The sequence below is a fragment of the Cyprinus carpio genome, chromosome A3, assembly GCF_018340385.1.
Source record: "Cyprinus carpio isolate SPL01 chromosome A3, ASM1834038v1, whole genome shotgun sequence".
Taxonomy (NCBI): domain Eukaryota; kingdom Metazoa; phylum Chordata; class Actinopteri; order Cypriniformes; family Cyprinidae; genus Cyprinus; species Cyprinus carpio.
In genome coordinates this window covers 9,944,748-9,956,659 of record NC_056574.1, presented here as the reverse complement: position 1 = coordinate 9,956,659, position 11,912 = coordinate 9,944,748, and the positions used below count along the sequence as shown (strand labels likewise).

General features: G+C 36.8%; 1 protein-coding gene across 1 annotated transcript; it reads left to right on the top strand.

Moving 5' to 3' along the window:
- Window positions 1–2,592: 2,592 nt before the first annotated feature.
- Window positions 2,593–3,816, top strand: LOC122136139 (GTPase IMAP family member 9-like). The gene is made up of 2 exons (XM_042717740.1): window positions 2,593–3,258; window positions 3,376–3,816. The coding sequence occupies exons 1-2, from the start codon at window positions 2,646–2,648 to the stop codon at window positions 3,411–3,413; spliced, it is 651 nt and encodes a 216-aa protein (XP_042573674.1). The 5' UTR covers window positions 2,593–2,645; the 3' UTR covers window positions 3,414–3,816.
- The last annotated feature ends 8,096 nt before the right edge of the window (window positions 3,817–11,912 follow it).

Here is an 11,912-nt window from a genome sequence, read left to right as displayed (position 1 = left end):
AATCATTCTCTGATGTCAGAGTGGCGTAGTCGGTTTTTGTAAAGTTGCAGTTATTCTATTCTAAATAGCTAGGCCCTAGTGCCCCACGAATTACGAGCCCCCCTCGTTTTGCCACATAAACATGCCATCAAAGATTTGTTTCTTTAATTCATTTATTTTTATCAGAAGTAACGGAACACCGTTCTGGCTACATGTTAACTTTAAATACAGTTATTGTCCCCAGGTGGTGATTCAGTTTCATGTTTCTTGTGTATAGTCTTTGTCTTTGGCTCTCATGTGCTCTCATCATGTATAAATGCACACTCAGTACCCACACGGCTCTGAAGAAAAAGGACATCTTTCTGCTTTCCAGAACTGCTTCACTTATTTTGCCCAAGGATCCGCTTTTAAGGTATGAAACATATATTTAGATAAACCTTTATTGACAGTTTACAGTAGTGGTTTTTATAGATTTTGATTAACAGGTTTAGAAGTCGCAGAGTATACATTAATTATTTTCAGACTTTGCAGGCATTAATCCATTAACCCTAACAAACATAATTTAAAGAGGATGTACTTCTAGAGCGAGAACAGAGAGAGTTAGAGTAGTGCACAGAGCCAGGTGCTCAGTCTGAGTACGCAGCGATCGCGAGCTCATAGAGAACACTCTATATTAATTGGACGCGCTCTCGATATTTGTCATTAAAATAGCGCTGGCCGCGTCGAAGAGAGAAGGGGCGGTGACCTGTCCGTTGCAAATGAGAATCTCTTCTCTCGCTCAAAGTGTGACATGTTGTTCATTCTTTCACTTAAGACTTAAGTGAAGGTTTATGTGTAGCTTTTGACATGTGAGCCGTTTATATTTGAACTGTGTGAGTTTATTCCTCTATAGCTCTTTTTTTTGTATTATGAAAGTGAACGGGGTCTCGGACTGTCAATATTCAGAATGCACTACACTATGGAATAATAATATAATGCAATGAATTGGTTGTGTGATTAAATACTATATAATAAATATAGTTATACTATATAATAAAAATATTATATATATATATATATATATATATATATAATATATATATATATATATATATATAATATATATATATATATTCTTATTCTAGTTGACCCTCTTGTTGTTTTCCACCAAATATGTTCAAACTAATTAAAGTGAAAGTGGACTGATTAAAACTCACTTCTGTCGATGGCTTTGGCAATGTAGAGCTTTCTTATCTTATCAAGCTAATCAAAGCTACTTAAGTCTGAATGTGTCAATCTCTGATCGAGTTTTCAAACAGAAGGAGAGAGTCCATATCTCTGATCATGTAGTATGTAAACAGTCAATTATAGTAGGCTATAATTTACAATATATCATCCTGGTCGCAAGTTAGTATTTTGATTACTTGATTGATCAAGTTATGACATGTATGAGTAACCAAAATGCTTTCTCTGTGTCCATCACTGTAAATATAGGGCTATACAGCCATCTAGTGTTTCACAGGGTATTACAGATGATAAATGGTGCATTATTGTAAACCTGTCCTCTTATACAGCCAGTGTTTCTGTTTTCTGCCCTCTCTGACGGGTTCTTGGTCTCCTCTGTTTCTCTCCATTTAAACCAATAGACCGAGACCCTGTGTGACCCTGTGTGACCCTGTGACCTGTGTGACCCCGTGTAACCTGTGTGACCTGTGTGGCCCTGTGTGACCTGTGTGACCCTGTGTGACCCCGTGGTGACCCGTGGACCCTGTGTGACCCCGTGTGACCCCGTGTAACCTGTGTGACCTCAGTCCAGCCCTGACCGAGCCTGCCAGCATCCAAAATGACAATCAATAAATATCATGGTAAAATGACTCATGCAATATTTACAAATCTTCTGAAACACTACAAAAAGGTTTGTGTGAGGAACAAACCCAAATTTATGCCATTATTAACTAACACCAAAATTTAAAAGCATAACATTTTGGAGATTTTTTTTTTTTTTTTTTTTCTTGGATGTGAAATTGATATTTGATATTTTTTTCAGCTGAAGTTCTACATGTTGATTCATGCGAAAGGGAGGAGCATTTCATGACAGAACCAGAAATAGAAAGAAATCTGATCAAACCTGAACTGCAGCTGACTCCTGGTGAGTTGATCATTACTGCAACAGCGTGTTTATTTATTATTCTTATAAACCAGGACACGTATTTATGGAGACTGTATTTATCTTGTGAATTGTATTTGTTCTGTCAGAAGCATGTTCATGTGATTGAGATGCAGTGAAGATGGCAGCAGGAACTAAAAACTCTTCCTGGTGAGACAGCGTTTGTTTATTCTGTTTCAGAAAGACACTTCAGTACATTCATTTGGTCTTAATGTCAGTATATAGTTAAGATTGAAACGGTGTTCCTCATGAATCAGTTGTTTCCACTGAATATCATTATGAATGACTCAGAAACATGCGATATGTTGTCACATCGTGCTGACAGATGTTTAGATGATATTTTCACTGACTGCTGTATCTGAAACGTGTGTTCATTTTGCTGCTGTTATGAGTTCAGCTTTTGTACTGTTTGTAGTGTTTAATGTTTTTTTCTTCTTATAAAATTTTGCTTTGTGTTTTTACATTCATATTTTATATTGTCTGTCACTTTCAGATATTTTAATTTTTGACTCCAGTCCAGATGCTGGTGATCCGGATTCTTCTGATGGGCAGAAACTCTTGTGGGAAAAGCTCATCTGGAAACTTGATCCTAGGAGAAAAGAGGTTTAAAAGGCATGAGTCTGGAGTGTGTGAGGGTCAGACTCAGATCAGAGGGCAGCAGGTCGCTGTGATTGATTGTCCAGATCTACTGGATCCAGATCTGAATGAAGAGCAGCTGGAGATGATGGAAGAGCAGCTGGTCTCTGGATGTTCAGCAGGTCTCAGTTCAGTTCTGCTCATCGTTCCTCTGGAGAAACCTCTGCAAAATGAGCAAAAGATCCTGGATTATATTAAGTGTTTGTTTGGTGCTGAAGTTCAGAAGTACATCATGATTCTGTTCACACATGAAGATGATCTGGAGGATCTGGATCAGACCACTGATGAATATCTGAAACCCAAAGATCACGAGGATCTGCAGCGACTCGTGACTGAATGTGGAGGAAAGTCCCACTGTTTCAGTAACATGAAGAAAGTGAAGGCTCAAGTTGAAGATCTGCTGCAGAAGATTGAAGGAATGATGACGGAGAACGGAGGGAAATTCTTTATGAAACAGATGCAGAGGAGCAACAGCATGGACGTTCTTAATGTCAGCTGTAAGTTGTCTTGTTCTGTTAATTACTTCTCAAATACACGCAACACTGATCCTAAAAAGGAGAGTATTGGGATTGAATTAAACAGCACATCGATGTGATTTGATCTTTCTGTTGTAGTTTCAGGAAAGAGTTTACCATATCCAGTCTCCAGATGAAGTGGATGCAGTTCCTGAGAGGAAAGACCAGATCAGGCTGGTTCTGATGAGAAAAACTGGACTCTGCAATAGTGCTGGAAACACCTTCATGGATATCAGACAGTGTCAGTGAGAAACTACAGTCTCAGTGATTAAGAAACTTGATAATCAGACACACAAGACTCACTTCTTTTCTTATTAGTGATGTGATATACATGCAGCGAACAGTAATAGACCAATCACTGCATGAGCTGCGAGTGACTCTGAACAACTGTAATAAACACGCCGTTCTTTCTATTATGTACTCTGTAAATATAATGTGCTTTCTGTATCGCTATCCAGAGGGAGTGACTTTCTCTTCAGAGGGGAGTCGGTCAAATATCAGAATATTGAAAGAATAAAGTTGATTTATTGTGACTCTGAATGCTGTTTGTGTCTGTGTTTGCTGTTGAACTCACTGCGTCGAAGAATCATCTGTCAGTCAATCTCCGCTGATTCTGGCAAAAGCACAAAGATATGAAGGCATGCATGTTTGATGTTTTTATCACACGTCTTCACTCTTGCTCAGAGGAGCGTCTGAAGCAGTTCTACATCAGAGTCCCTGTTCTGGGAGATTATCAGTCTCTGGAAGTCAAACGCTTCAGATGAACAGCAGTCAGAGCAGAGGTGTGTGTTACAGACTCCAGCTTTATCTTCTGTGTGATATTCAGTCACCCGAGGGGCGTCACTCTGAGCCTGTTGCTGCTTGTTTGTTTGCAGACTGAAAGATCTTCTAGTAGCGATGGACCGAAACATCGTGATTCACATCAACCTGTTAAACAACCACAGACACAGCCACACCTCTGAAAAGAAATAGTAACATACTTTTTAACTGTTAAACTTAAGTTCAAAACATAGCGCAGTGCAAAAATTAATAAGACAGTAATATCATATAGAAAAATATTCTGAATGTAAAAAATCTAACACTAAGCAGTTGCTTGTAGCTGAACATCTTCACAAGTGTTAATCTATACAAAAGGGGAATAATTTTGAGCTGTAATGTAAACATGGAGCATGTAAAAAACTGCAGTGAATTATAGAAAGCACTGTATAATGCTGCCTGTTGTTAGTGTTATTTTGTTTTACAGACTATTTAGCCAAAATTATAGCTGGTTTAAGTGTTAAAAATTCCTCCAAAGAGTTACATTTTTTAAAAATAGCTTAGACTCTAAAGGTACTTTAGGAGAACTCAGTGAAACCATTCACTCATATCTAATCTTTAGACCAAGTCTGCAAAACTACAAGCCAGAGCCGGCCAAGCCAGCGACCTTTGCAATTGCAAAGGGCCCTGCGGCCAGCAGAGGGCCCCCATTTAGTCACTGCTAACTAGTCATACATCAAAAGTAATATAAAATAAATAAATAAAAAGAAATGGGCCTACAGTGCTCTTTATTAGGCATCATAATAAGCACAGTTGTTATTTATTTAGTCCTTTATTATGGCGGGTTCCCCGCAAATCTTGACCCTGACTGACCCCTATGAGGTCACTCGTCACCTGGTTAAATGTTATTCTATTTGCTCTATTTCATTTAAATTATATATATAGGCTGTTGTTTGTGCCTCTTAAGCTCGGTGTCAATTAAAAAATGTTTCTTTGAAGGTCAGTGAAAATCACTTTATCAGTCTTTTATTCCTTAAGTTCATCAGTGTGTGTTAGATTTGCACTGCACTGCCATTCAAGCTCAGTGGTATCATAACTTTCCTGTTAGACATCAAACATGGAACTCAACTCAAGAACTCAAGGTCTTTTATTGTCATTCTGGCACATGTTGCCACATAAGAACGAAATACTTACTCAGGACCAGCAGCGTAAAAAAAAATATTAACATACAGCATACATAGAATAATTAAAACATCATTTAATAGACAAAAAATTAAAAAATAACATAGTAGATATAATATGTACAGTATAGTTATAAGGTAGTCATTGCTTTTCTTTAGGCCTTACTTAAAACGGTCAAAGGGGCCAAATTTTGCTTAGGGCCCCCAAAGGTCTAGGGCCGGCTCTGCTACAAGCACATCGCGTGCTTTAAACTCGGTTTGATATTGTAAAGCTCATGTAATTTTCTCCCGGACCTGTGGGGGTCAGTATACTCAGGTAGAGAGAGAGTAGGACTCCAGGTATATAAGACACAGAAGAGAGAGTTAGCGAGAGCTGTCTTTTTTTTCCTTTTTTTTATTAATGCCAAGGTACCAAAGATACAAATACAGAAATTAACAACATTACGTGCAAAGCACCATTTATAGACATATGCAACAGTAAATACATAATACAAAACAAAAGCTTTAACAAAATAAATTAAAAATATTAAATGAATTAATTGTTTTAAAAGCTTTGAGATTCTTGGAAGATTAAATAGTTTGGACATACTGTTGAACCTCTTTTTCAAAAACAATATATAAAGGATTTTGATGAGTGAATTTACTGCAGTGAATATGAAATCTTGCAAGAAGTAATAATAGGTTAATAATAAAATATTCATTAATTTTGTCTTTTTGTATATTAAAGAAGCCAAACATTACACCCTTTAAAAGCAGAGAGAAACCCTGAAGCACACTGCAATGGATAACATTAGAGAAATCAATCCAAAATAGCTGTGTGTGAGGACAATCCCAAAAGATATGCACATCAGTTTCATTAGGGTCACCACAAAAAGAGCAGCTTGTATCTATGTCTGATTTAAACCTTTTCAAAAACACTTTAGCTGGGTAAAATCTGTCTAACAATTTGAATGAGATTTCTCTAACCTTGTTAGTTATTATGTATTTTGAAGACAGGGTCCATACTTTTTTCCAATCAATATGATCCACCACATTCCTCCAATAAGACACCATGGACATATGGAGTTGTTACAAGCTCCTTTTGAAAAAGATATCTTATCTTATAGTTACATGATGTAGGAGGTGACAAAAAGCATAGTTTATACTGGGATTTCAAATGGGTCTAAAGAAATATATAAAGTGCTGGATGATCTAACAGTGTCTCTTAAAAGCATAAGCTCCTTTAGGAATAGTGTCCATGACGATGAAGAATTCTTTGGGAGTTACTGGAAAATTACATTTACATAAGAACTCTTCGTAACTTAAAAGAAGACCTTCTGAGTTAAATAACTGGGAAACAATCAGAATGTTTTTCTCAAACCAATTACTAAAAAACAAAGATTTTCTCTTTTATACAATGTCTTGATTGTTCCTAATGCAAGCAAATCGTGAGGGGTGCTTAAAGATTAATGACCATGCAAGTAATGCCTGCTTATGAAATTTAGATCAATTGTGAAGGGATTTTAGCAATATTATAATTACATATCGATTGGAAAGGGAGACTACCTAATTTGGAAAAGTAGTAATTGGGGATAAAATTCCAGATTGAGTTTGGATTACACATAAACTGTCTAATCCAATTAATTTAGGAAAGTGTTGGTCAAAGAAGAGAAATCAAGGAAATTCAACCCACCATACTCATATGTGTTCATTTTTATCAACTGGTTTACAGATTTAAGCGCTGCGGAGGTCCAATTTGGTGCATGATTTTATCATCTGATTTACCGAATGTTGTTGTCCACATATAGAGAGAGTGCAGAGTATGTAAGCCTCAGCAAGCAGTGCTCTGCCTCCTCGAGTCAAATCTCTGCAAACATGCACTGAATCTTCTTTGGGCTTTATTATACTGGGGTCAAAATTCAAGGTACATCTTTTATCTTGATTTTTAGTTATCATAATGCCTAAATATGTCATTTCAGATTTAACTGGAATATTATAAATGATGGGTGCTGTACAATCTTTAATAGACATTACTTCACATTTGCTTATGTTTAGATTAAGACTCGAAGCTTGAGAGAACAGTTTTATATTATTAATTGCTATAGAGTTTTGGGAAGCATCTCCTAAAAATAAGGTGGTGTCATCTGCTAATTGACTTATAAATATTTCTCGATCTGCTACACGGATACCCTGAATAGCACTTTCATGAGTTACTAACTTCAGATAAAGTAATTTGCACTATCCAAAAAATTTCTGTCATCTCTTGAGATAGTCTTACAATCTTTAACAGACTCCAGAAAAGTATGGGCTGTCTCTTCTTCTTCTTCTTCTTCTTTTTTCATACAGATTACTGTAAAATTTAGCACAGAAATGTGCAATTGCCTGAGGATTATTAGTGACTGTCCCCTCAATATTAAGAGTTTCAATTAGTGAAGTACTTTGGCGACTCTTTTCTAATCTGAAAAAAAAATAGGCTGTTACATTCTTCCTCCTCCAGCCATTTTTGTCTAGATCTAATATAAGCACCCTGTGCACTATAATTGTACATCTTATCTAATTTAGACTGCAGGTCAGCATACTCAAGCTTATCAGATTCAGAAAACAGCTCTGGGGGTTTAGAAGATAGTGTTGCAATTTTAGACAACACCTTATTTTCTTCTGCTCTCTTAAGTTTAGCTAAATTACTACCAAATTTTCAAAAATATTTACTCATTTCAAACTTCAACAGCTCCCACTGTCTACAATATGAATCTAACACTAAAGCTCTTCTCCAGTACTGCTCAATCAATAATGTAATATTCTTCTTAACATCTTCAAAACGGAGAAGAGAATTGTTCAATTTCCAATAAGAAGAAGATGAGCTGAAATCAAGGGATGCAGAAAGACAAATCCAAAGAGAGACGGCACTGTCCCAGACAAAAGATTGGCATCGTGAAACAATCGTGGTGATTTCTGTGATCGTGGCTCCTAATCGGTGGTCCTGTGTCGTACAGTGAGAGAGGTCCGGCCGTGGGCCGTTATCACAGTCTTGCGACCAAAGATAGCCTTCAATAATTTTCTGGCAGTGTCAGAAATTCAGCATGTTCATCACACAGTGTGTTTGCAGTTACGACCCACATTTACTGACCAACCAGTAAAAATGCGTCATGAAATCAACGCGACATGGCACTAAAACATAAAACTGCTTACCTCAAGCTCTTATTCCTTCCTCTTTCGCTGCTTCCACTTTTTTTTCAGCAAAAAAAAAAACACACCAAACAGTGATTCATTATGCTCTTTTTGTTTACCACTAGTGCATGCTAATGACGTTTTATTCTTCTATAGAAACGTGCGTCACAGCCTGCGAGTCAATAGGTTTATTAGATCCATGTCACACAGTGTGGCCAGCGATGATCTTAGAGGATTGCTAAAATGAGCATGAATGCTGACTGATTTACAACTATTTGCTAGGCTTTGAGAAATGAGCCAGTAATCTATTTGGGACTGCTTAGACCATTCCTTGCTGCTCCACGTATAGAGTCTCTGCTGTGGATACATTTCTCTCCATATATCAACAACACAAAAACACAACATGAAATTATTCATAATTGGACTTATAGAAGCAGCCCTAGTGGGAAACCTGTCTAAATCACTATTTAAAACCATATTGAAATCCCCACCTAGAAAATAAGATCAGCATTAGTGTATTTATTTAACCAGTACTGTATATTTTCACTGATCATGTCCATTAAAGTGGTATTTTCAACAGAAGTATTGTACCCATATACATTTAGTAAAACAAATACCATCTGAACAAGAGAAACCATAAATAAGAAAAATCTCGACAGCAATTTTTTAAAATGGTGACACCTGCTGATGACTCTGTGCTGTGCGACATCCATGCATTACTGCCAGAGGTGGATAGTCCAGGGGTCAGAAAGTAAAAGTCCTGCCATATGTTTATTCCACCCATGAACTCAGCAGGAATCAAGTCATTCCTTCCAAGTTACAAACGAGTCTCAAGTTAAATCCCAAGTCCTCAAAGAGTTAAAGTTAATGAGATAATTAACTGACTAATTAAATGAAGATTGTGCATTAGTGATGAACACCTACTGTCAACAATCAACATCACTGAAGAAAAGAGAAACACAAGACCTACAACTGACTTTAAGCACAGACTTGGATGAAATCAATTGGAAGAAAAAAAAAAAACTTTGCCACCATAATTGTGGTCAGTATTTGCTTCAGCAGTTCTCCTCATGATTCTAACAACATCTTATATAAGTTTGCTTTTAAACAAATGCATTACTGTTTCACAGAAAACATTTGTGCAATGCTGAAACAAATTTTGAACTAGCAGGTATCTTATGCTTTTGATGACTGTATGATCTTGATTTGAATTTCTTTATTATTCTTAAAAAAGTGATATCTCATTAAACATTGCCACAATAATACTTCAATATTAAAAAAAAAAAAAACTGTTTGGGATTAGGCATTTAGCCATGAACATTTATCGTATGATCCTCATCAGTGGTGACAAATAATTATTCATACTGCAGTGCATTATGGGAGTTTTTCATGTATTGCAACATGAAGCATGTTGTTGATTGTCACCATCATAGAGATTCATATGCTGGTTCTTGATATCTGTGTGTGTCTAAAAAGCACTGGAGTTCAAATTTCTGTATGTGTTACACATTAAAAATTCATTCTCTGTAAATATTAAAGCAGTGCTTTGTTTTTGTAGTTTAACTGGGATGATTATTCAAAATCTGAACTTATGACAAAAAAAACATTATTTTAATTATAATCACACATTGTGATTATGTGTTTATTGTATATCACTGATCGCTTTTTTCTACAACACCACATATAGAGCTATAGAGTGAGGTCTAGCACAAGAAGTCAAACACTGATCTCCATGATGGTGGCATCATTTTAACCAATAAAACATTGACATTTGATCCTCTGTAATTTACAATAGCAGCAGGTGTTCATCACTAATGCAAAATTATCATTTAATTAGTCACTTAATTATCTCATTAACTTTAACTCTTTGCGTACTTGGGATTTAACTTGAGACTTGTTTGTGACTTGGAAGGAATGACTTGATTCCTCTTCTGGTGAAATCAGCTGCTGAGTTCATGGGTGGAATAAACATATGGCAGGACTTTTACTTTCTGACCCCTGGACTATCCACCTCTGATTACTGCCCCACTCGGACCTCCAAAATTTAACATCGTTCCTGTGTGGAATGGGTTTCTTGAAAAAAGCTGAAGTCTGATCCATGGTTTTTAACAAACAAAAAGAGGGTTTTTGCGCTTCACATTGTTTCTTTTTTAGGAGAAATGAACAATATTGACATTGATAAACGAACAGCAATGTACAGCTGTTAACACGATTCAAAACAAAGGCAAAAAGTCAAAACTAACTTATATAAGAAAAAAAATCAGATAAAAACAGAACAAAACACAAAAATAAAAAATCAACAATAAGAACCACCAGCAATAATACGATGATATTTCAAACGCCGTAGTGACAGTTAACAGACACCATCTTAGAAAAGACTACACGATCCTCATGATGGAAATCACAAAGTAATATCCACACCTTCAATGAACACACATGCTCTGACGTAATAGGCCATTTTTCCAGCAGCTCTCATCTCTCTCACTTTCGGCCACAAGCTCTTCCGTCTCTCCCGCTCCAGCGAAGTCAGATCCTCTGCGAAATGCAGGTTGTTGTCTTTGAGAAAGTGGGACTTCTTGGCAGCTTTCCATGAGGCATCATGGATAACCCATGAGATGAACTGCATGATAACAGCGCAAGGTTTTGTATTGTCACCTCTCCTCCCTAACAGATGCACAGTGTCAACAACATCAGGGTACTTGCTCTTGGCCTCGGGATAAGTCTCGCTGCAGATTCAAATGACCTCGGATCTTATATCTTCCTTGAAAGTCTCAGGCATTCCAAACAATGTCAAATTCCACCTGCGAGAGTATCTCTCCAGATCAGAAATGCATGTTTCTCAGGTGCTCTTGAGATGTTCTTGATTAAGCCTGGAATCTACATCTTTCACATTCTTTTTTAGATCTTGTACTTCAGCACACACAAAGTCTACCGTTTACTTTAGCCCTTCTATCTTTTATATTTACATTTAGTCATTTTGCAGACGCTTTTATCCAAAGCGACTTACAATTGCAGGATACATAAAGCTCTGAAGACTTCATCTTAACAAGGCACCATCTTGGATTCTCTTAATTCTCTAATTGCACCGCGAGGATCTAGGAGTGAGGAGCCTTCCTGAGGAGTCATGAGCGAGGATACACAAGTGTATTCTTGTATTCTTTGCGGGAAGTGTTCAGTGTTTTTTTCATTGAAAACAACCTGGGACGCAGGTTTATAGATTCTCCTCCCCCTTCACCCATCTGCTGTTGAATAATTTAATTTTTGTTATTTTTAAACTTTTGTAATTTTTAAATAATACCTTACATGTGATATACTTCAAACAGGGAATCTGGCTTTATTAATAGGATTATGAATGTCTTAAATAATTTTTAAAAAACATATAAGGGCAGATCCCCTTTGGCGCAGCTGATGACGCTTTTGAAAGAAGTGACTATAAAAGGGAGCAAGGATTATTCCAATTTCACTTTATTCAATTCCTCGATCCTTCCCTTTTCCTTGATCCTTCCCTCACCTGCCGAAGGGGTGGAGCTAATGACACGAGGACAATAAAGA

Excerpts from the sequence above, each read along its gene's own strand:
- LOC122136139 (XM_042717740.1), top strand. The coding sequence starts at position 2,646 with ATGCTGGTGATCCGGATTCTTCTGATGGGCAGAAACTCTTGTGGGAAA. Across the intron at positions 3,259-3,375 it reads GGACGTTCTTAATGTCAGCT|TTTCAGGAAAGAGTTTACCA; the intron begins GTAAGTTGTCTT and ends TTTCTGTTGTAG.